We start from the raw sequence: 25,988 nt of genomic DNA on the forward strand, positions 1-25,988 counted from the left end.
ATAAATGATCTGGAGCCAAGTGGATCCTGTGGAGAACCTTCAAATATAAAGCATGGGTCCTATTGCAAATAAAGATCTTTCTCGCGTTTTCCCAAATGTCTTCCCATGTCTCTGAGAAGATCTAAATGCCCAACTCTCTCTCCCACACGCTGCAAAGCCGTTTGGTCTCGTCTGAGGAGCTGCCCTTCCCGGTCCCCCTAAAAGGTGATAAAGAGTGCTGACAAAAAGTGTATTCTTAGGATTGAGCACCCTCTTCTCTATTTCCTGAAGAAGGGCTTATGCCCGAAACATCGAATCTCCTGTTCCTTGGATGCTGCCTGACCTGCTGTGCTTTTCCAGCAACACATTTTCAGCTCTTCTCTATGTTGGATTTGTAGGGATCAGTTTTTGAATGAAATCCCTAGTTTGAAAGAAGTCCTTACTAGGTAGCTTGTATTTCCGAGCTAACTGGTCAAAACACATCATTGTGCCCCCCTCAAGTAAATCATCCAGGCAAGACACACCCCTAGCTGCCCAGAGTTTAAACCCAGAGTCCATTATACCTAGTTGAAAACCCAGCATACCAACCACAGGTGTAAAAAAAGATGTTTTGGCAATATTGCCTTCCCTCTGCCGCATTGCCCTCCATGCTTTAACAGTATTGATAACTATTGGGTTGTGGCAATATTCCTTAAATGTCCTCATTTTGCCCAGGAACAGCAAACTAGTAAGGGGACATCTTGCCTGCGAGGTTTCCACATCTAACCATATTGAAAGAGTCCCCACAAGCCCAGTCACTCACATAAGATAAAAGCGAGTTTAGTTGATAGTTCTTAATGTCTGGGTGATTCACTCCCACTCCAGTCTGTAAGGCAATTGCAATTTAACTAACTTAATACTGGGGCTCTTATGATGCCAGATAAAAGAGCTGAACCAGCTATTCAGTCTCCTGAACACTGGCCTAGAGAAAATCAAGGGGAGCATTCACATAGGGTACAATAAATGGGGGAGAATATTCATTTTAATGAGGGCTATCCGACTTAACCAAGAAACCGGACACACTTCCCATCTGTGAAGATCTTGTTTGATTTTTGTCGAATAAATGAACAAAATTAGCTTTAAATAGCTGATCAAAAACTGGAGTAATGAACATACCCAAATCCAGAAAACCCTTTCTGACAACTTAAAAGCGAATCAAGATTCGCCCTCAAGACCTGGTAATTTTGTAAGATCACCCATAGGTGTAGCCTCTGATATGCAAAATTGATCCTGTAACCCAAAACAGGTGCCAAATGAATTGATACATTGTATCAGGCAAGGCACCGAAACTGCTGGGTTGAACAAAAAGCTGAGGACACCATCCACCTACAATGAAATCTTATGTCATTCTGACCCCACTTCTGGAGCCAATATATTAGGATCCCTATGAATGGTCTCCGCCAGCAACTCGATTACCAGTGTAAAAAGCCGTGGTGAAAGGGGACAGTCAACTGTCCCTAAAGATATTAAAATTACTTGATCGCATACCACTGGTGAGAACCACGACAAGAGGCTCACTATTGAGAATCTATACTCACCTTATAAAAGGTTTACCCAAGCCAAACTGCTCTAGAGTTTAAAAAAGGTACAGCCACTTGACCCAGTCAAATACCTTCTCTGCATCTACAGAAATCACCAATCCCAATACAGACTATTGCTAACATGCTAGAATTATATTAAGTAATTTCCTAAAATTATCGGAAGATCTGTGGCCCTTTATAAAGCCTGTCTGGCCCACTTTAATAATAGCAGGTTACACAGTTTACATCATAAATGCAAGACCCTTAGAAAGGATTTTGAAATTAACATTTAGAAGTGAAATGGGCCTATAAGAAGCGCAGTCCACCGGGGCTTTCCCATTTTTAAGAATAAGAGAGATGTTGGCTTCTCTTAGAGATGACAGGAGACGATCAGGGCTGTACAAGTCATTGAATATATTGAGCGTCGGGCCTGACAATATGCTTATAAATTCCTATAGAATTTGTTGGGAAGTCCATCAGGACCAGGCGCCTTTCCACTCTGAAGCTGTCTCACAGCCTTCTGCACCTCTTGCTCTGATAAGGGGACATTCAGAAAGGACTCTTATTTGGGGGTCACACCTGGGAGCTCCAGATTCTTGAAAAAAGCCTGCCCATCCTCACAACTTTCAGACTGGTATAATTCAGAGCAAAATCTCCAAAATGCCATCTTAATCTTTTCAGATTCACAGGTTAGGTTTCCAGCACCTTCCCTGATCGATGTAATGGATTGAGGGGCACTCTTTTTCCTGGCACGATATACTAGGTGGCATGCCCACTTTGTCACCATGCTCAAACAACCTTTGTTTTGCAAAAGTAAGCTCCTTCTTTGCTCTTTGCATAAGCATGGAGTTCAATGCAGACAAAGTGTTGTGATCCGCTGTAGCTTGGCCAATGAGGGCCTGTCAGAGTAAGCCTTCTCGGCTGCCTTCAACCATGTTTCAAGGAGACATTGCTGCTCACCCTTCTGCCGCTTCCTACAGGCAGAGTAGGAAATAACTAACCATCTGGCATAAGCTTTAGCTGTTTCCCAAAAGACGGATAGGCTACTAGCCAAACCTGAATTAATGTCTAGGAATGCATTGAATTCACTGGAAAAATACTCCACAAACTTACTATCCTTAAGGATAAGGGATCCATTCACCAGTGGATTGGAAAAAAATGTAAAAACCCTGCCTGTAGGGTGAAGACACCTCCAGACATCCACCAACACTAAGTCCACACACAAATCCACTAACTGCTCAGTTTGTAAAGAAGGCATGGGGGGGGGGGGGGGGAACGGCTTTGTGCAAGCAGGATCCATAAGACAATGAAAATCTCCTCCTATGATGATAAGCTGAAATTCAAGACTCTTCAAAACTTAGAGAATGCATCCACTAGAAATTTGGAGGGATGGGCTGGGGGACAGTAGACATTTAAAATACCATATGCTTCCACATTTACCAGGGCTTTAAGGATTATGAACCTCCTATGTGTGTCTTTGATACACCGTAGTAACTTAAAAGTGAAATTCCTCCCAACCAATATGGCCACTCCCCTATTCCTAGTATTAAAAGATGAAAAGTAAACCCGATCAAACCCATTCTGCTGTAATTTCAAGTGTTCCCTATAATCCAAATGTGTCTCCTGCAATAAGGTAATATCCACCTTTCCTTCCTAAGACTCGAGGGTACCTTTTCCCTCTTAAATGGCAAGTGATTCCCTTTGATGTTCCGGGTACACTATTTAAACAAGTCATTAGCCATAACCGTCTGCAGTAACATTTAGACTCCAGAGAAGAACAACTCACATTACAAGTCGCTGAGCCTTCATAAAAAACAATCCATAGAACACGAAAACTACACAAACTAAACCCACTACAGTTAACAAACCTACACAAATATCAGAGACTATATACAACAAAAACCAAAAAACAAAACATATAAGATGCCAATGACATGAGATAGGGCAGTTCATCCCCCACCTAAATGGGGCACCTACATACCCCAAAACCCAACTTTCCGCCCCAATGCTAAAACAGCAACCACAGCATTTAAATACCTGAGTCGTAAATAGACATCTAGCCATCCCAACCATTTTCTCTCCTGCTAGCTAGAGCCACACCACAAACACAAGCCTCAAACAAAAATACAAAAAATAATAACAATGTGAACAAGGAAGTTAAAAGTGAATAGTAAGTACCTCACCCACCCCTTGGTATAGCTTAATTTAGAAGTTAAAAGTAAATGCCCCATCTGTCCCCAAGCATAATTTAACCCAGATTATCACCAAATAAAAGAGGAAAAGAAAACCCCAACATGACTTCCTTTTTTTTGATCTGATATCCAAACACATATCCAAGCAACAGTATTATCTGTACATACTGAATCGTCCAGAGTAAGTCAGCTTGTCCACAGCTTGTATTTCTTTGATTCATCAGAAAAGGCACGAGTCAGCTTGTCCACAGATTGACTCATGCCTTCTCTAAGTCAAAGAAGTGTACAAATCCATTAAAGGTCACCGAAGCCCTGCCGAATACCTCAGAGAGAACTGGATCCCAAGCTCCCTCAGTCTTTCTTAATGCCATCGTAGGACTTCCATTTCCGTATCACCACCACTGAGAAGTCCAGGAAAAACATGATCCTAGAGCCCTTGTACACTAAGGCCTTCAGATCTTTTCCCTGGATTCTGGAAGCTTCCACGATTCTTTGCTTGTCTCTACAATTATAGAACCGCACCAGGATAGGGCGAGGATGCTGGTCCAGACCAGACTTCTATGTCGTGACCCAGTAAACCCTCTCAAGCTTCAGACACCCCATTCCAGCCTCCAAGTTAAGAAATTTTGGCAGCCAATCCTCAATAAAACGCTTCCCTTTTTTATCCTCCAGCAAACCAATTATCCAAATTTTTTTTCTCCTGACCCTGTTCTCAAGATCATCAACCTGATCAAGCAAATTATAGACCTGTGTCTCCAGCAAATTACAGACTTGTGTGAAAAAATTGGTCCTCTGGACCCTCTTGCATTTCTCCCCTCTCACTGTAAACCTATGTCCCCGAGTTTTTGACTCCCCTACCATAGGGAAAAGCAGTTGGCCTTCTACCCTATCTGTGCCTCCCATGATTTATAACCGCTAGAAAAAGGTGTTTTCTCAGTCTCCAATGCTCCAGGGAAAATGTCCCACCTATCCAACCTCTCCTTATAACTCCAACCTTCCAGTCCAGGTCGGATTCTCATTAATCCTTTCCACATTATTTTCTAGTCTAATAATATATTTTCTATAGTAGGGTGACCAGAACTGCATGCAGTGCTCCTGTGAGATTTAACCTTAGTCAACAACCTACCATGCAGTACCTTGTCAAAGACTTTGCTAAAGTAAATGAATACAACATTCACCACACTACTCTCAACTACTTTTTTGGTCATCCTTCAAAAACCTCAATCAAATTCGTGAGACATGATTTCCCATGCACAAAGCCATTGCCACCATTCCAAATGAGTCCTTGCCTCTCTAAATGCTTGTAGATCCTGCTTCTCAGAATCCCTTCCAACAGCATACCCACCACGGATGTTAGGCTCGCTGGTGTGTAGTTCCCAGGCACTTCCCTGCAGCCTTCCTCAAATAATGTCACTTAAGGGCTTATGTCACCAGTTTCTAACTGTCATTCTCCCTGGCAGGTAATAAAATGGCTAATTGCCAGAGTGGAAATAATCTCACTTTAATGAAGTAAAAATGGAATGTCATCACAGTGTGATACCAAAGCAAATGGAAAGATTTGAATATCTTCCTAAAAAATTAGTTGTGGCATTCAGTCAGTCAGAGGTTATGCTATTTTATAACTGCAGAAGCAATATGTCGTTAATTGTTCCATTCTGCACAGTTGTGCGTTCCTTTAAAGTTATTATACTATTGAAATAAATGTTTAGATCAATTTTCAATCAGACATCCTTTTTCTCTTTCTTTATCAAAGTTTTCATTACTGTTTAGTAAATACAGATTTAAAGATCATGATTGTTTGATGATGAAACTGTCAGGAATAGAATACTGTACGGTTTAATTTATAAGTTGATACATAATTTACAACTGATAAGCTCATAAGATCTTAACATTGCTTTATAGTATAATGAGCTACTATTTCTATTTTCTACACAGGCAAATATTAACACAGGCCTTTACATATGACACAAGCATGCAGAGAACTAGGTACAATCTTGATTCCTGTAAGAATTTTAATAGCTTAAACTGCAAGTCACAAATATACTTACGTGCACAGGATGGCACTGCTGCTGACCAGATATTGTTGTATTGGCAGACGGTTGCTTTGCTTCCACGTAATTCATAGCCGCCCATGCAAGAAAATTCACAGGTTGCCCCATAGTTATCCCCATCACTGGTACATTTCATGGAGCCATTATCTGGTGGAGAGAGCTTCCCACAGCGTCTAACTGATAATAAAAATGATCCAAACTGCAGTTTTCAAAATCAAATTTGAATTCATTATGTGAAATCAAAAAAAGTTAGGGAGTCATTTATTCTGAGTTATTCAACTTCCAAAACAAAATAGTGTTAAACCCATAATTTAAATATGCAAATGCACATCCATAAATTATTTCATAGATTTCTGCTTTGCAGTTTTGAATGGAAATTAGGCTGTAAACATTTAAAATGTAATCAAACCTGCTATCCATGTTTCTGCAAGGTTAATGCTGCTCAGATCCAATTTGATGCTTAATAAAAATAAGTATTTTTAACAAACATACTTAGTGCAGACACAATCATCAGTAACATGGAAACTCTCCCTGTTCTCCAAAATTGACAGGAAGAGCACATCACTCTACAAAAGGACATCTTTGCTCCTTAAAAATCTACAGACCCAGAAAATAGCAACATCTTATTGCCCTAAAAGACACTGCTCCAGGTTACCTATGTTTTATATTTATAAAATTTAATCAAGAGACACAGCTCAATAAAACATTTAATCAAGAAAGAACCCACTCTACTCACTATTGTAGACTTACAGCAAGGTTACACATAAAAACTATGCACTTATCTGTTCCTATGCTGTGGGCTCTCCCACACAGGTTCCTCCAAGGTGAGCTGTGAATTTCATCGTTTGCTAATCTTCCCTAGACGCACTCCAAAGTCCAGAAATCCTTGAACTCAAACAGCAAAGGCAGTAACTGCAGAGTCAGGTTTCTTTCTCTGACCATGTGGTTGCTGCCTTTGTCTACCTTCCTCCTTTTTAAAGTGCCATTGTTTGGATCTTTTTTCTCTCAAAGTTCCAAACCAATGCAACAGCTTATCAAACAGTAATTGCTGCTCCTGGAATTTGAGGAAATCACCTCCACAACCTAACATACCTCAAAAAGGGAGCAGTTCTTACAGCCACAATTTTTTCCAGTCCTCCATCTTGGATTATCAGATCACATTGATCGGCTGAAATGGCAGTTAGAGGCAATAGGAAGGGAGGAGAACCACAGATACAGTCAGGTAGATGGGTTACTTCCAGGAAAGGTAGGAGAGGGAGGCAGGTAGTGCAGGAGTGTCCTGTGGCTATCCCCATCTCAGGCAAGTATGTTGTTTTGGAAAATGTAGGGGGTGATGAACTCTGAGGGGAATGTAGCGTGAACAGCCAAGTTTCTGTTACCACAAATGGCTCTAAAATAACGAGGGATACATCAGATTCCAATCAATTGATTGTGATAGGAGATTCTCTAGTCAGAGGCATAGACAGACATTTCTGCAGCTGGCAGCGAAAAATCAGAATGGCGTGTTGCTTCCCTGGAGCCAGGATCAAGGATGTCTCAGAGAGGGTGCAGAATGTTCTCAAAAGGAAGAGGGGCCAGCAGGAGGTCATTGTACACATTGGAGTTAACAACAAAGGAACAGAAAATGATGAGATTCTGAAGGGAGAATTTAGAAAGCTAGGAAGGAATTTAAAAAGCAGATCCTTGAAGGTAGTAATATCTGGATTACTCCCGGTGCTACGAGTGAGTGAGGGTAGGAATAGAAGGATAGAGCAGATGAAGGCGTGGCTGAGGAGCTGGTGCAGGGGAGAAGGATTCACAGTTTTGGATCATTGGAATCTCTTCTGGGATCAAAGTGACCTGTATACGAAGGATAGATTGCACCTGAATTGAAAGTGGACTAATATATTGGCATGGAGATCTGCTAGAGCTGCTCGAGAGGATTTAAATTAGTAAAGTGGGGGGATGGGATCCAGTGAGATACTGAGGAAAGAGATCAATCTGAGACTTATACATTGGGAAAAGGAGAGAGTCAAACAGTCAGGGCAGGCAGGAACAAAGGAGAGAATAAGGTAGGACTGATAAGTTAAATGGCATTTATTTTAATGCAAGAGACATAACAGGGAAGGCAGATGAACTCAGGGCATTGTTAAGAACATGGGACTGGGATATCATAGCAATTACAGAAACATGGCTTAAAGATGGACAGGACTGGCAGCTTAATGTTCCAGAATACAAATGCTACAGGAAGGGATAGAAAGGGAGGCAAGAAAGTAGGGGGAGTGGCATTTTTGATAAGGAATAGCATTACAACTGTACTGAGGGAGGATATTCCTGGGAATACACTCAGGGAAGTTATTTGGGTGAAACTGAGAAATAAAAAGGGATAATCACCTTATTGGGATTGTAGTCTGGACCACCCAATAGTCAGCAGAAAATTGAGAAACAAATTTGTAAGGAGATCTCAGTTATCTGTAAGAATGATAGGGTGGTTGTGGTAACTTTCCAAACATAGGCTGGAAATGTCATGGTGTTAAGGATTTAGATGAAGAAGAATTTGTCAAGTGTGTACATGAAAATTGACAGAGTCAGTATGTGGATGTACCTATAGAGAAGGTGCAAAACCTGACGTACTTATGGGAAATAAGGCAGGGTAGGTGACAGAGGAGTCAGTGAGGGAGAACTTTGGGGCCAGCGACCATAATTCTAATAGTTTTAAAATAATGACGGAAAAAGGATAGACCAGATCTAACAATTGAAGTTCTAAATTGGAGGAAGGCTAATTGTGAAGTTATGAGGCAAGAACTTTCAAAAATTGACTGCAAGCAGATGTTCGCAGATAACAAGATGGCTGGAAAATGGGATGCCTTCAAAAGTGAGATAATGAAAGTGCAGAGACACCATATTTTTGTTAGCGTGAAAGGCAAGGTTGGTAGGTGCAGGGAATGCGAGATGAGTTGATAAATTGAGGTTTTGGTCAAGAAAAAGGAGGAAGCATATGTCAGGTGTAGACAGGTCGAATGAATCCGTAAAAAAGTATAAAGGCAATAGGAATATACTAAAGAGGGAAATCAGGAGGTCAACAAGGGGACATGAGATAGCTTTGGCAAATAGGGTTAAGGAGAATCCTAAGGGATTCTATAAATACGTTAAGGACAAAAGGGTAACTAGGGAGAGAACAGGACCCCTCAAAGATTGGCAAGGCAGTCTATGTATGGAACCTCTGGAGATGGAGGAAACACTAAACGAGTATTTTGTATTAGTGTTTACTGTGGAGAAGGACATGGAAGATATAGGATGTGGTGAAATAGATGGTGACATCTTGAAAAAATGTCCATATTACAAAGGAGAAAGTGCTGGATGTCTTGAAATGCATAAAAGTGGATAAATCCCGAGGACCTGATCAGGTGTAACCTAGAACTCTATGAGAGGCTGGAGAAGTGATTACTGGCTACTTACTGAAATATTTGTATCATCGATAGTCACAGGTGAGGTGCCTAAAGACTGGAGGTTGACTAATGTGCTGCCACTGTTTAAGAAAGGTGGTAAGGACAAGCCAGGGAACTATAGACCAGTGAGCCTGACGTCGGTGGTGGGCAAGTTGATGGAGGGAATCGTGAGAGACAGGATTTACATGTATTTGAAAAGGCAAGAACTGTCAATTTATTTTTGATAAAATTTTCAGAAATATGGAGCAAAATCTAAAAAAAGCACAACCTTAAAAAAAAGATACTCTGTTAGTCCACAGCCTGTGTTCCATTGTATGTAGATCTACTCAAAATAGGCTCTGCTGGGAAAGAGCATGGCCACAGCATGTCAACTAGGCAAGACAATTGAAGGCATGACTATCAATGCTGAGGTGAAAGAAATCCAAAATGCAAAACAGGCTAAAATTGGAGGACTGCAGAGATGTTTTATATATACCCAAACTGACTTGCTTCAAGACAACACAACAAATGATCAATTGTAAGAAAAAAAGCAGTAAAGGTTGGAGAAGAATCTGAAAAACAATGTTTAATACTTATGTTATGTTTTAGTTAGTACATGGAGGCCAGAAATTATTAAATGTGTGAATTGTCAGAAAAGACTTACCCTCCACTTTAATTGTAAACTGACAAGATGCTTTGTTTCCAGCCCCGTCGAAAACAGTATACTGAATTTTATGTTGACCTTCTGAAAATTCTGAGCGAGGAGGAAGGCCTTTTAATATGACACTAAAAGATAAACAAAAAAAGTGTTTATGGTGAATTCTGTTGCATTTTACCACAACACGGTCCAATACAATGTAATACAATCGCGAAAATGCTGGAGTAGAAGTTTACTCAAGGAAAATGTGCATCATCTCAAGATGAGTAGTGAACACTGAAAAAAATTGCTATGATCAACCAAGATTTTGTCATAGTGCATTGACCATGTAGTACAGGAAGGAGATTTCACTTTTATGCAGTCAGTGAAGCACTTCTTAAAATCTTAGTCTCATGTGGAAGAAAAAGGTAATTCAAAACAATGGGCAAAATTTCATCTCCCTGGCAGTGGTGAGAAAAAAATGGCCCTGAATCGAAACTTTTTTGTATTAATTCATGAGATGTGGGCACAACTGGCTGGGCCTGCATTTATTACCCAGTTCTAACTGCCCTTGAAATTGCGGGGAGTGAGCTGTTAGGCAGAGTGTTTCAGAATTTTGACCCTGCAACACTGAATGAATGGTGATATGTTTCCAAGTCAGGATGGTGAGTGGCTTGGAAGGGAACTTGCAGGTGATAGGGTTCCCATGTATCTGCCTCCTTGTCTTTCAAGATGGTCATGGGCTTGGAAAATACCGTCTGAACAACCTTGGTGAATTTCTGCAGTATATCTTGTAGGTAGCACATATTGGTGCTACCATGCAACAGTGGTGGAGAAAGTGAACGGTTATAGATGTGGTGCTTTGTTCTGAATGGTCTCCAGCTTCTTGAGTATTGTAGGAATTGCACCCATCCAAGCAAGTCAGGAGTATTCCACTACACACCTGAGTTCTGCCTTCTTGATGACAGTCTGGCTTTGGGGAGTCAGGAAGTGAATCACTGGATCAATTGATCCACCCTAGTGGGCTGGAAAGCACAGTAACTGCAGTCCAGAGGATGTTGCTAGGCAACCTTCAGCATTGGGTCCCTTCTAGCAATTTGTCTAATGATTCAATAATAAAACCAATCACTTATCTCGTGTTAAAGCTTTACTTCTCCAAAGTTAATTGACAGTTTTTGAAGCAATAGATGAACCATAGCAGACTTCAAGTCTTGAATCTTTAGTAATTATAGCTGATCAAAACTCCCAGAAATCACAAGGTAGAAGTCACTTAGAATTTGTAATGTTTCAACCAGAACTATATTCCTGTTGCTCACAGTCCATGAAGATAAATATGTATTCCAAACACAAATTACTTTTAAATAATCAATACAGTGTGAAATTTACCCAAACCATGGAGTGCAGGTTCATAGTTCCTTGAAAGCAGAATCATCGGTAGATAGGATAGTGAAGAAGGCATTTGGTATTCTTTCCTTTATTGGTCAGAGTATCGAGTAAAGGAGATGGCTGTACAGGACATTGGTTAAGCCACCTTTGGAATATTCTGTGCAATCTGGTCTCCCTCCCATCCGAAGGATGTTGTGAAACTTGAAAGGGTTCAGAAAAAGATTTACAAGGATGTTGCCAGGGTTGGAGGATTTGAGCTACAGGGAAAGACTGAATAGGCTAGGACTGTTTTCCCTGGAGACTAAGGGGTGACTCTATAGAGGTTTATAAAATAATGAGGTGCATGGATAGGATAAATAGACAAGGTCTTTTCTTCGGGTGGGGGAGTTGAGAACTAGAGAGCATTGGCTTAGGGTTAGAGGGGAAAGATTTAAAAGGAACTTATGGGGCAACTTTTTCATGCAGAGGGTTGTGCGTGTATGAAGTGAGCTGCCAAAGGAACTGTTGGAGGTTGGTACAATTATAGCACTTAAAAGGCATTTGAATGGGTATATGATTAGATTAGGTTACTTACAGTGTGGAAACAGGCCCTTCGGCCCAACCCTCTGAAGAGTAACCCACCCAGACCCCTTCACCTAACACTACGGGCAATTTAGCATGGCCAATTCACCTAACCTGCACATTTTTGGACTGTGGGAGGAAACCGGAGTAACTGGAGGAAACCCACGCAGACACGTGCAAACTCCACACAGACAGTTGCCTGAGGCGGGAATTGAACAGGGTCTCTGGCGCTGTGAGGCATCAGTGCTAACCACTGTGCCACCATGCTGCCCACAGATGAGGAAAAGTTTAAAGTGATATGGGCCAAGTGCTGGCAAATGAGACTAGATTAGGTTAGATATATGGTCAACATGGACGAGTTGGACCGAAGGGTCTGTTTCCGTGGTGTACATTTCTATTATGCAAGTTGCTGTTCTTAAAAATATTGATTAATGCATGAATGAAAGTCATCACCACACATTATGTGGTACCAGAGGCCACCATAGGATTAGCTGCCTTCTCCCAAAGGTTTTGTTTCTTTCTCCTTGCCTGCCCATTCCCCAACCCACCATAGCCTCTCACAACATTATAACAGAAACAATGGCTTCTTTTATTAATCCACTGCTGCACTGTCACAATAAAGGACATCATTTCAGATCTTTCCATGCCTAAAATGGAAATTAAATAGCTCTACAATCAAATTAAAATCAAATTTATCAGGGCAAAACGTTAACAAGACAGCTCCAAGCTATTTGCTACTTATGTATTTATTTGCCATTTTACGTTAGTTGTACATTTTAATTTTGTTTTGCATGATTATTTTTGAAAAATACATGAACTTTCTAATTCAATACAAATTAAAACATGTTTTGTTTACAGCAGTAAATTAAACTGAATCCTTGGTGGAAGTGAATCCTTGATAGTATCAGATTGAAAGCAGTAGGGATTCATTATTCAGGTGGCAACTATCTGCCAATAGTACATCATAAATTATTTATAAACCTTCAAAGCTGGAAATTTTACAGGCAAGACTCTAAATCATAATGCACTGAAGGTTTTAGATTGATCTAACCTTGTGCACCAATGGAGTTAACAGCTTCAGGTAACTTGTTTCCTTGTGAAAGATTCAATTAGAGTCACTGTGAAGTGTTAAATGGTTACTGGCCGGATAGTTCTTTCATATTCATACTAAACTCTGTTTCAAATATTTGCAGTTCAGCAAACTAATGGGATTTAATAAATGAATCATTTTACTTTAATGCCAGTTTACCTGACAATTAACTCTGATCTAACTTTGTAACGTTCTGAAATAAAACCTCACTTCAGCTTAGGTACAAGTTCTAAGGTTTAACATATATGCAATAATTGTTTTATTGGGATTGAGGCCAAAAACGAAGACTTTTACAAATCATTGTTAGAAATTTATTATCTTACAGTTGTTTGCTGAAAGCAGCCTTAGTTCACCAGCTTATGTCCAATTAAGTGAAGAAGGCGTTTGGTATGCTTTCCTTTATTGGTCCTTTATTTATTCCTTTATTGAATACAGGAGTTGGGAGGTCATGTTGCGACTGTACAGGACATTGGTTAGGCCACTGTTGGAATATTGCATGCAATTCTGGTCTCCTTCCTATCGGAAAGATGTTGTGAAACTTGATAGGGTACAGAAAAGATTTACAAGGATGTTGCCAGAGTTGGAGGATCTGAGCTACAAGAAGAGGCTGAACAGGCTGGGGCTGTTTTCCCTGGAGCGTCGGAGGCTGAGGGGTGACCTTAAAGAGGTTTACAAAATTATGGGGGGCATGAAAAGGATAAATAGACAAAGTCTTTTTCCTGGGATCGGGGAGTCCAGAACTAGAGGGCATAGGCTTAGGGTGAGAGGGGAAAGATATAAAAGAGACCTAAGGGGCAACTTTTAACGCAGAGGGTGGTACGTGTATGGAATGAGCTGCCAAAGGATGTGGTGGAGGCTGGTATAACTGCAACATTTAAGAGGCATTTAGATGAGTATATGAATAGGAAGGGTTTGGAGGGATATGGGCCGGGTGGGACTAGATTGGGTTGGGATATCTGTTCGGCATGGACGGGTTGGACCGAAGAGTCTGTTTCCATGCTGTACATCTCTATGACTCTATAAAGGACAGGATCTGTTTATGCTGTTTTTGGCAGAACATTAATGGAAGAACATTAAAGCTAGAGAACAGGCAAAGTAGATTCAGGAAGAAAAAAATGGGAACTATCTTCACTGCAGCAAGGAGGCAAAGGAGAGGCTTTAAGGAGGATGTCAATAGCATGAAAGATGACGGAAGTTCAGGAAAGCAGGTTGTGGAAACATGTTGGCTCAAGATGAGAAATTTAAAAGGCAAGTAGTCACTTGTGGGAGTGGTGTCCAGGACTTCTAAGAGTAACCACATGGTAGGATGAAGTGTAAAAGAAGAAATAGTGGCAGCTTATCGGAAAGGTAGCAAGGTAAACATGGGAGATTTTAAAGTACCTTTTGGGTGTAATTTTTTTGTTCCCTTGGGAGGAATGGACAATGATGAGAACATGGCAAAAATGGAAAAATGTGATTCTCAACATCAGAAAAACAATTTCAAATTTTCCACTGAGGTTTAAATGGCAAATCCTGAATCTCACTAATGAGTGGTTACTACCTTACTTCCATTAAAAATGCATTGTCAGTTAGCTCAGTTGGCTGGACAGTTGGTTTGCTAACAACATGCGTTCAATTCCCACATTGGCTGAGGTTACCACGAAGGACACTCCTTCTCTACCTTGTCCCAAGTGACCCTCAAGTTAAACCACAAGCTCACTCTGAGACAGCAGCCTCAGGGTCTATGGTAACTTTGCTTTGTTTCTGTGTACCTGCATCTTATTAGTAACCCAACTCATCTCATTTCCAATAAAAGACAGAAACTCAGGAGGTCTGATACCATCTGTGGAGAAAGAAACACAGTTAACATTTTAATTCTGATATAACTACTTCAGAACTCATTTCTAATTAGCTTCCAATTCTTCTTTTCTTCCTTGAGAAACTAGATGGTTCTGATTCACAACATGAAACTCAGAGCAATTATCTAACAGCAGCAGGTTATTGTCTGCTTCAGTGAGCCTTCATCCAACTCTTGTCTTCACCACAATGTCTCTACCTGCTGCATGGCCCCCATCTTCCTCCCCACTTCCTCCATTCATGTAAGCATTAGCAAACCACCAGCCTTGCCATATCACCATGGCTGCTCTCAGAGCATATCACTTCAAGCCTTCAACATGTAGTATGGAGCTCAGGAACACCAATGAATCGTATGCTTCTGCCAGATCAATTTGCACACAGGAACACACATGCATCTCCACAGAATGCATTGTATGGCTCTTAGTTTCATTTCTTAGTGCTCACTTACTTTCTGCTAACCTGAAAGTTGCCAGCCTCTGTGGCTTGGATTGTTCTTTAGCATGGAGGGAGGGCAAGGATTGAACATTCAAAGGGGTGAACACATTGCTGCATGACACCATGCTATGTCAATGTTGCATCTACAGCATGTGCCAGCAGTATACCTGGCAAACACACTGCACATTTCAGCTAAGTGACTATGGCTGAAAATCAAGGGATAAGCAGTTTTTAGTGGTATCAAGGAGGGCAGTCATACAATGCCCCAACTCAATCAGTCAAGGAGCTCATCGAATTCTTGTCCATGGCTAACCAGGTGCTTGTTGCCACCAGAGTCTGGGGGTCTTTGCAGTCTAGAATTGGTCTACAGTCATTCCTGCAGGTCAAGTGCAACCAGTCCAAGGATTACAGGTTTGTCAGTTGGGGTGTTGTGGTGTCAATAGTCCAGGGAGGTTAGTTGTTCACTGTCAGGGCTGTCCTATCAAGTCAGTCTAGGGAGTTAGCTTTGGTCAGGCCTGGGGGTTTGGCCAGTAAGGGTCAGGGAGTCATCAAGGGACAGTTCATGGAGTTGGAGAAGTGGCAAGTTCAAGGCTGGGGAAGAGGTTCACTGGATTTGGTCATTGAGGGAATGATTACAGTGAGAGGGCGCAATTCAGGATAGAAGGGTGTGAGTGGTATCTCAGAGCTTAAGAGGGAAATGAGAGCTCTGGCAGGGAAGCAAGGATTTCACAAATCAAAATTCCTCTGTCATCTGAGAGAGGGGCTGGTAATCTGTAAAGCCATGAGGGTAAACTGGGGACAGTTCCTTTATATAATCAGTAATAAGTAGTAGTGGGGAGGCTACATGGTCATCAGGAACAACAACACCAATGGGATTGGAGTGATGGGGATTATGCTGTCTCTTTGATGGAGCCTGGAATTGACTCATAAGCAAAGCTGAAACCTTGATACCTTCGATCTAATGTCAACTGCGCAATAATAATACAACCTGAGTGAGTGGAGTATGCTGCTGCTTTTCTCTTCAGGGGCAGAGTGAATGTTTTTGAACGTGAGGCCTTCCTGGAGGCAACTGCATTAACCACACATCGCCTATTCACATCACTGAGGCCACCCACTAGCATCAAATTACATTTTAGCGGCAGTTCCTTCATTGTCCAAAAACTAACATGACAAATTATGGCGTCAAGCAATTATACATTTGCACTCTTGGCCTCCTTTGGCAGAAACAGCAATTGGCCCAAGAGTAGTATTTCAAACTTAAAGATGGCAACAATGAGCACATAAAGACAGAGCTAGCCAAGGTGAACTGGGAAATTAGGTTAAGGGATAGATCGACAGAGGCTGCATTGGCAAATGTTAAGGGGATATTCCCAAATACAAAAAAATTAAAACACTGCAACACAGAGTCATAGAGATATATAGTGCAGAAACAGACCCTTTCATGCCAACTAGATATCCAAAATAAATTTGGTCCCATTTGCCAGTATTTGGCCCATATCCCTCTAAATGCTTCCTTTTCATATACCCATCAAATGCCTTTAAAATGTTGTAATTGTACCAGCCTCCACCACTTCCTCTGGCAGCTCATTCCATACACGGACCACCCTCTGTGTGAAAAAGTTGCCCCTCAGGTCTTTTTTATCTTTCCCCTCTCACCCTAAACCCTCTAATTCTGGACTCCCCAACCCCAGGGAAAAGACTTTGCCTATTTACCCTATCCATGCCCCTCATAATTTTGTAAACCTCTATAAGGTCACTCCTTAGCCTCTGACGCTGCAGGGAAAACAGCCCCAGCCAGTTCAGCCTCTCCCTATAGCTCAAACCCTCCAATCCTGGCAATATCCTGGTAAATCTTTTCTGAACCCTTCCAAGTAATATTCCAACAGTGGCCTAATCAATGTCCTGTACAGCTGCAACATGACCTCCCAACTCTTGTACTCAATGCACTGACCAATACAGGTATGCATACCAAATGCCTTCTTCATTATCCTGTCTACCTGTGACTCCATCTAAGTTGATTTCCCCTTCCATGTGGACTCTGTTAAATCAGATCATTATTTTCTGAATATCCAGTAATAACATCCTTACAAGTGGTTCTAATATTTTCCCTATTACTGACATGAGGCTAACAGGTCTGTCGATTCCTGTTTTCTCTCTCCCTCCTCTCTTAAATAGTGGGGTTACACTGCATATTATACATCTCCAAGAGGAGTGAGAATGCTGTTAGAGATTAATGCAATGAGCCAAAGGCTTACGTGTGTGTTGGAGGAGGTAAAGAGTCAAATGCCCATGGTTAAAAGTTCATAATTAAATGGAATATCATAAAAGAGTTTGTAACATGGTGTAGCGGAAAGGGTTAACAAACCATTAGGCTGTGAATAGCTGCTTAGCATGTGTTAAATCAGCTAGTCATAGCAATGTCAGATCACATAGATCCTGAGCCTGTAAGGCTTCTCGACCATGTCCTCCCTTAACAGGCCTTGTTCAATAAAGAATGTTAGTCTTCTCTCTCAAGAGTGTAAACCTCACAGTACTACAGAGATAGCCACTTACAGATCAAATAAATAATTCATAAGGAATTACTTTCCACGGAAAGTGGTTAGAACATTGAATGCACTTCTAAATGCCGTGCTGATGGCTGATAACACTGATGCATTTAAGAGAATGCATTAAGCATACATGATGGAGATAAGAATACTGGGTAAGGGGACAGATTGTGGCAGACAATTAGAGTGTGAGGAAATTGATGAGAAATATAAACACCCAGCACAGACTCATTAGGCTGTACATGTGCTGTAGAATCTATATAATTTGATCACCTTTTCCTTCACAGGTCATATATGCAGATGTGCCATTTTTCTTTTACCTCTCTATTTAAATGATGTTCAACTTTTATATTTTCTTTTCTAGTTTTGTTAAAAGGATTCCATAATTAGAGGTTTTTGTGTCTAAATAGATACCAAACAGGCTCTGTGGATTCTAATATTACACAGTAAAATGAAATTTAAAATTAGATAATGAAAATAGATTTATTGATAAAAGTTGCAAAACATGAGATGCAGCAAGAACAAATGGATGATCATAGGGAATAATTGAAAAGGGTATAAATGGATATAAGTCATGCTTCCCGGGTGCTCCAGTTTCCTCCCACAGTCCAAAGATGTGCTGGTCAGGTGAATTGCCCATGCTAAACTGCCCATAGTATTAGGTGTATTAGTCAGAGAGAAATGGGTCTGAGTGGGTTACTCTTCAGACGGTCAGTGTGGACTTGTTGGGCTGAAGGGCCTGTTTCCACACTGTAGAGAATCTAATCTTTCTTCCTCATGTAGTTGTAAATTCTATTTCAATATTCCATTTAATCATGAATTGTTAAATAAAAGAACAGGGTGGCTATGTACAAAGATCTGAGTAGATTCAGAAAAAGATAGGGACAATAAAAAGATATGAATAACAAGAATTTTCAACTCTTCAAATTAAAATGTAAATGTGTAAGTTACTTCCTGAATGATTAATCACTCATGGGCAAATTTACAGTTCCAATCATCATACTGTAGAAATTATACTGTAGAGACTACGCATTATGTTCAGTGATGTGTAGTAGCAGTGGTAGCAAGGGCACAGGCAATAATTCTCAATTTCTAAATAAAACTGAAAGAACTGAGGACACTGTAAATCAGGAACAAAACAAAAATTGCTCAAAAAGCTCAGCAGTTCTCTCTCATCTGTGGAGAGAAATCAGAGTTAAGGTCCTGGGTCGTATAATCCATCCTCAGAATTCTCAATTCCTCCTGAGCTGGAGGATACCATTATTTAAGGGAGCAAGAGGTTCAACCAGGAAAATACAGGCCAGACATTATAACCTCAGCAGTGGGGAAAATATTGGAAGCCATTCCGAGGGATAGAATTGATCTGTAACTGGAGAAGCAGGGATTAATCCAGAACAGTCAGCATGGTTTTGTTAAGGGGAGGTCACATCTGACCAACTTGATTGAATCAAAGAGATGACCAGATGTACAGATGATGCCACTTAATTTGACGTAGTCTACTTGGACTTCAGCACAACTTTTTAATAAGGCCCTGCATGGAAGACTGACAGTGAAGGTAAGAACTAATGAAATCCAAGGAAATTTGGCAAATTTGATCCAGAATTGATTGAATGGCAGAAAACAAAAGGTGATGGTGTTTTCCTGACTGGAACTTTGCGTCCAATGGGTTTCCGCAATGGTGTCTTCAGCAAACTTACTAACTGTACCGCTTATGTTTGCATCCAAATCATTTATGTAAATGATGAAAAGTAGAGGACCCAGCACCAATCCTTGTGGCACTCCACTGGTCACAGGCCTCCAGTCTGAAAAACAATCCTCCCTGCATTCCATGAGATCTAACCTTGCTCACCAGTCTCCCATGAGGAACCTTGTTGAGTGCCTTACTGAAGTCCATATAGATCACATCTACTGTTCTGCTCACCCAAATACATGTACATCGATATGAACCTTACTTTACCAGAAAACCTGTTAAGGTTAACCTGACAATGGGTTTAAATCATTGCCTTTGCAAGCCACTTCCTTCAGTTAAAAAAAAGTAATTACTTGGTCAAAATGCCATCAGCAGAGTCCTTTCCCTCCGGGGTATCCCAGTTCACCCGCACCGTCAGCTTTTCGGGTTCAGCTGTCTTTACCTTCAGGCTGGGACACCTTATTTTTGGTGGGTCTAAGTCTATAAAACAAACGGTAAAGAGATACTTAACAGATCCAGAAACATTATTCATTTTCAACTTGAAAAAGTTGAAAATGTATACTTGCAGCATTATGCTTCAATAATATCATAAAACAGAGCTGTTAAGCTGGATTGTTTCATTTCACTTAGGTTGAGCATCTGTAAAGGATATTGCTGGGAAAAAGGACTGAATCATTCTTTTGGCAATTTACATTTTTCCAAATTGCTATATATTCATACATATATTGGATTAGATTCCCTACAGTATGGAAACAGACCTGATGTCTCAACAAGTCCACACTGACCCTCTGAAGAGTAACCCACCTGGATCCATTCCCCAAACCCATATTTACCCCTGACTAAGGCACCAAATGCTATGGGCAATTTAGCATGGCTAATTAACCTGACCTGCACACCTTTGGATTGTGGGAGGAAAACGGAGCACCTGGAGGAAACCCTCGCAGACACGGGGAGAACGTGCAAGCTCCACACAGATAATCACTCGGTCCCTGGCACTGTGAGGCAGTAGTGCTAACCGCTGAGCCACCATGTCACCCCACGGTGTAGTATGTAGTATTTTAACTTATATAGTACATTTAACTTTTATAGTTTTTTAACTTAAAAAATATATAGTTTTTTAACTTATGTATTGAAGTTATATCATTTTGTTGAAGGTACATTGACAATCTTCTGCGAATATGTTCAGTAACCAAACAGCAAAATAAAACATATGATCAATTCAGGTTTCACTCTAGGATCTTGTTCTATATTACCATCAGCTGGGATTGTACCAATAACAGTGGGTAAAACAGTGACAAAAAAACTTAAATCTGCATTTTTTGCAAAAGAAGGAATGATGGTTCTAAATTAGACTCATTAATACTGACATCACTAATTAGAATACTATAGGCAAGAGTTAAACGTGTCTATTTCATCCATCACTTTCCAAAGACAGCTTTAAAATTCATCTCTAAGAATTGTCATCCTCTGAGACAGAGGTTGGACTGACCTATACAGAACCAGAAAGCCCCACATTTCTACATGAATCTACAGTAGCAAATCTGGTCAATAGGCCCAACTGGTTCATTCTGGTTCACACTCAATACAATCCTTCGTTATCACTTCCCCCACTGCACTTAGTTCCCTCAAATAATTCATTGATCCTCAATCCATGTGTTATTGATATTTGCTTCAAACATTTCATAAGGTAACAATATTCTTGCTATTCTATTTAGAAACCAATTAATGGCATAGACTTCAGAAGCATTGCCAAGCTGTGTATTTTTAACTAATTTCGGTTAAGTCAGAGTTAATGGTATGTTCAGCAATACTTTGCATTTACCCAAGTAGCCTAAATTTCTGTGGAAGTTAATCTGGAATTTACCGTAACGCCTTGAAAAGCCACCACTGAGAACAATGCAATACAAATTAAGAGGCTGGGGCTGGATGCAAAGAATCTATGGAATATAAACATTTTGGGTAAGTGTGCAAGAACATGGAAGCTAGAGTACAAAGTGATGATGAGTGAAGTTATCCATTTTGTTAGGGAAAACTAAAAGCAGAATACTTTTTGAAATATGACCATAACTCTGGGAAAAGTTTGCATTCCAAGGGACCTTGATGTCTTTGTATGCCTATCACAACATGTGAACATTCAGGTATAGGAGGTAATGGAAAATAAACATGTTAATATTTGCTACAGATGGACTGGAGTACAAGAACAAAGAGGAGCAATTTAGCTGAGAACAGAGAGGTCAAACCTGGAGTACTGACAGCAGTTTGAATCTCCTTCCCTAAAGGAGGACACATATTTGCATTTCAGGGGTTCAGTATGGGTTCACAAGAATGATCCCTGGGATGAGAGAATTATCATTTTAGAAGCTATCAAGTACACTGGACCAAAATTCCCTGGAGTTTAGAATAATGAAATATGTAAAATTCATTAGGGATTTGACAGATTGGATGCTTGGATTCCCTAACCAGGGTATTTAGAATAAATTATCACAGACTCAGAATAAGAAGTTGGTCATTTAGGGCTGGGGAGCTATTTCTTCACTGAATGCGTTATGGACCTTTGGAATTCACTGCTCCAGAGACCTGGGGATTCTCAGTCATGGAGTATATTCAAGACAGCAGTTGTTAGATATTTGGATATTTAAGGGAATTTAAGGCTGTTGAGATAGCGCAGGAAAATGGAGTTGAAGTGGATTAGTCATGATTGTGTTAAATGGTGGAGTACATTCAAAGGATCAAATGGCCTACTCCAACTCCTGTTTTTTTGTGTTTTCAATGCCAGTTAGGCCACTCAATATGGTACTAATTTATTAATAAATAAAACATGCCTTCTTTTCATAATAATATTTAGAAATTCCTAAAAACTGACCACCCTGGTATTCAGTATTTGGACAAGCTTCAGAATGGAAGATATTTTTCCAGTTCAGCTGACTATTGCTAATCAGTCCTAAATTTCAAACTAATATTTATTATTCAAAAGTACTTGCTCATGCTGTCTGGATTTTATTTAAATACATCTCATTTACGTTGGTTAAAGACTATGTGCATTGTTAAGAACCTAACCGTGACTGTGTTGCCTGGCTTCCTACATGCCTCATCAAATTTGTATCAATGTTCTTTCGATTCCACTGTAGGCATTAAAAAGGTTGCACAAGCAACTTAGTGCCAACATTGGTTCATCAGTTAAATTTATATCATGCAACAGCCATAAGACCATAAGATGTAGGAGCAAAATAGGCGATTCAACCAATGGATCGAGAGTGTGGTGCTGGAAAAGCACAGCAGGTCAGGCAGCATCCGAGGAGCAGGAAAATAGACATTTTGGGCAAAAGTCCTTCATCAGTCCTTCAACCAATGGGGTCTGCTCCACCATTTAACAAGGTTATGGCTGATCTAATAATCCTCGACTCCATTATTCTGCCTTACCCCAATAACCCTTGATTTCTTTAACTGTTAGAAATTTGTCTATCGAGCTGTGAATACATACTTAGCAACACAGTCTTAAAAGTCCTCTGTGGTAAACAATTCCACAGATTCTTCAGACAAACATTTCCTGCTCATGTCTCTCTTAAACAGTGACTCCTTACGCTGAGACTATGCCTTCTGGTACTAGACTCTTCCACAAGGGGAAACGATCTCTCTGCATCAACCCTGTCAAGCTGCCTAAGAATCTAATTTGTTTCAATAGGGTCTCCTCTCATTCTTCTAAACAACAATGAATATAATCCCAATGTCTCCTTATAAGAAAATCCTTCCAAAGTCAGGATCCACCTTGTGAACATTTTTTTGGTCTGTCTCCGATGCCAGTAAGTTCTTTTCTTCAATAATAGGACTGAACTGTTCACAGCATTCCTGGTGTAGTCTAACTGGGGCTTTGTATAGTTTTCACAAAAAAAACTATACTCTATTCCGTTTGAAAAGACTAACAGTTAATTTGCTGAACTAGGAAGCTAAGTTTTTGTGATGCGTGCACTAGGACCCCAGCTTTCCACAGACTTTCCCCAATTAAAGAATGTTCAGCTCTACTATTCCTGACAAAGTATTTCACCTTTCATTTTCATCCACTCACTTAACCTTTCTATATTTCTGTGTAGATTCCTCATGTCATCCTCACTATATGCCTTTTTACATAATTATGAGTCATCTGAAAATGTACCAATGGTATATTCACTTCCATCATCCAAGTCCTTAATATAAATTATAAGTAATTGAAGCCCCAGCACTGACAGCTGTGGCACTCCACCAGTCACAGGATGCTATCCTGAAAATGCCCCATTATCCTAATTCTGTGTCTTCTAATAGTTGACCAATCTCAATCCATGCTAATATACTACTCCCAAAACCATGGCTCTTATTTTATTAAGTAGTGTTGTGTGTGTTACCTTGTCAAATGCTTTTTGGCAACTCAAATAAATTATATCAACTGGTTCTCTTTATCTATTCCACTTGTAACTTCTTCAAAGAATTCTCATAAATTTGTCAAACATGATTCCCTCTTCATGAAGCCAATGTCAGACAGTGAGCCTAACTGCACTAAGTTTCCTGTTTTTTTTTACTCCTCTTATTGAATTAAGAATGTTACACTGACAGGTCTAATGCTCTGGGACTTATACATAATCTAGGTATTCTTGGAAGATTACTGCTAGTGCATGCATTATTGCTGCGGCGACTTCCTTTAAAATCCAAGACCCATCAACCTTTAGCCCCAGTATATTCTCTAGTACTTTTTCACTATAGATAGCTATTGTGCTTATTTCTGTTACACACACCACCCCTGCCCTCAATGCCACTTTAGTCCCTGGATTATTTAGTTGCATGCTATTAGTGGCCTCTATCATGAAGATTGATGTAAAGCATTTATTCAACTCTTCTGCCATTTCCTACCATTATTATTTCTCCAGTTTAGTTCTCTAAGGGGACTATGTTCACTGTTGCCTCACTCTTCTCTTTTACATATTAAAATAAAGGCTTACTGTATGTTTTTACATTACATGCTAACATTACATCTCAGTTTTCCCTCCCTTTACTTTTCCTTCAATTTGATGCTGTCCTTAACTTCCCCAGTTCAGATCCCATCTTTGTCTAATATATTTGACTGGGACAACACTACTATTATAGGACAAGCCAAACAGAGAACAGCCAGGGAATTCCTAGAGGCATGGCACTCATCCACAGATTCAATCAGTAAGCACATCGACCTGGACCCAATATACCGACCACTGCAATGGACAGCTGGAACTGACAACCGGAAGCGGCAGATTCAAACCACTATAAATGCCGGAGGAAACATCACAGAAGCACTTCACAGGAGGCTCCCAAGCACTGAGGATGTCACCTAGACAGGGGACGAAATGTCTGCAACACAAATTTCCAGCTCGGCGAACAGAACCACAACAATGAGCACCCAAGCTACAAATCTTCTCCCAAACTTTGTCTAATATACATTACAAATATTGCTGCAGTAGATGGAATTTAGATTTGACAAGGACTGATAAGTAGAGTGTGTTATAGTTATCTTGGGTACTTTGCACAAATATCTACCAATCCAGTAACAAACAGCTCCATTAGCCACATGTCTACATACTCGTGGGAGTATAGGACAGATTACTTGCTAAATGTAAGACTAACAGTGTGCACAGAGAACAGACTAAAACCATAAAAACTAATTATAGGAACAGATATATTAATTCATATTGGAAATCAACCCAAGCACGTAATAGCAGGATTTTGTTTTGAGAACAAGAGCTCTAAATACAGTTATACTATAAAACACACTTTATTTAATAGTGAATTGATACCAGATGTTGCTGAGGTCTGGTCGTGCAAAGGTAGGGTTCCTACTTCAGGACAGCAGTCTCTGGGTTTAAAGGCTCATACCAGAACTTGTTGGCCATGGAAGGTGTATTCAGAGTGGGTCAATCAGGCTGATTGCCAGCCCATAAATCATTCCAACCTGGCACGATTGGAAGAGGAGAATCAGTCTCACGGTCAGCCATCCTGCAGATGTTAACAGCAAACCACTGCTATACTCTGACCTTATGCATGGACCAATCTCATGGAAGTCTGTAGCCCAACCCTTTGAAATGTGGCAGAGGAAAAGGACAGACACTTACTGGATAGTATAGCTGGCAGTGTTTAAAGGGTCAGGTAGAGTATGCAGAAGTGTGTCTGTTCTTCCTAGTCTCAGAAAAATCCTGTAGCCTGTCATTAACTCATTAATGTTCTCCTTCCTTGAGATAAAATGTCTGGCAAGAACTTCTGTTTTGAAGAGTCTAATGGAATTCCAATGCCTGTTCCAGTCCTATTCATGCCGCATGCTCCCCACCATGATCAGTGCACTGTCTGTAAGCACTGCAGAGTTTGGAGCTGTGCGTAATGCTGATACTAAGTCTAAACCTTAAAATAGGTTTGCAGTTCTTAGGAAACACTACAGGTGGGTGGGTGGTTCCTTTCTGCCTTGCCCTTGGCCAAAAGTCAACACCCTCCTTGATCTCATAATAGATTTTTTGGTTTATTATCTTTACTCTCAAATATGCTGCCTTACTTCAAATTGTGAAAAAAATTCATTTTTTTCCCGTGATTGGCTCAACATTATTCAATTGTCATTTATCCACATACATTTTGT

The 25,988-nt window shown here is 40.4% G+C and overlaps 1 protein-coding gene across 3 annotated transcripts in view; it reads right to left on the bottom strand.

Moving 5' to 3' along the window:
• srpx (sushi-repeat containing protein X-linked) overlaps positions 1 to 25,988 on the bottom strand; it is a 74,132-nt gene that overhangs the window by 14,061 nt on the left and 34,083 nt on the right. For all 3 annotated transcript variants that reach the window (XM_060833044.1, XM_060833042.1, XM_060833043.1), the window contains 3 exons: positions 19,723 to 19,849; positions 9,853 to 9,974; positions 5,779 to 5,958 (listed from right to left, as the gene is read on the bottom strand). In XM_060833044.1, coding sequence (XP_060689027.1) covers positions 5,779 to 5,958; positions 9,853 to 9,974; positions 19,723 to 19,849 — 429 coding nt within the window. The remainder of the gene's footprint in view (positions 1 to 5,778; positions 5,959 to 9,852; positions 9,975 to 19,722; positions 19,850 to 25,988) is intronic.

This window comes from Hemiscyllium ocellatum, chromosome 12 (assembly GCF_020745735.1).
Source record: "Hemiscyllium ocellatum isolate sHemOce1 chromosome 12, sHemOce1.pat.X.cur, whole genome shotgun sequence".
NCBI lineage: Eukaryota > Metazoa > Chordata > Chondrichthyes > Orectolobiformes > Hemiscylliidae > Hemiscyllium > Hemiscyllium ocellatum.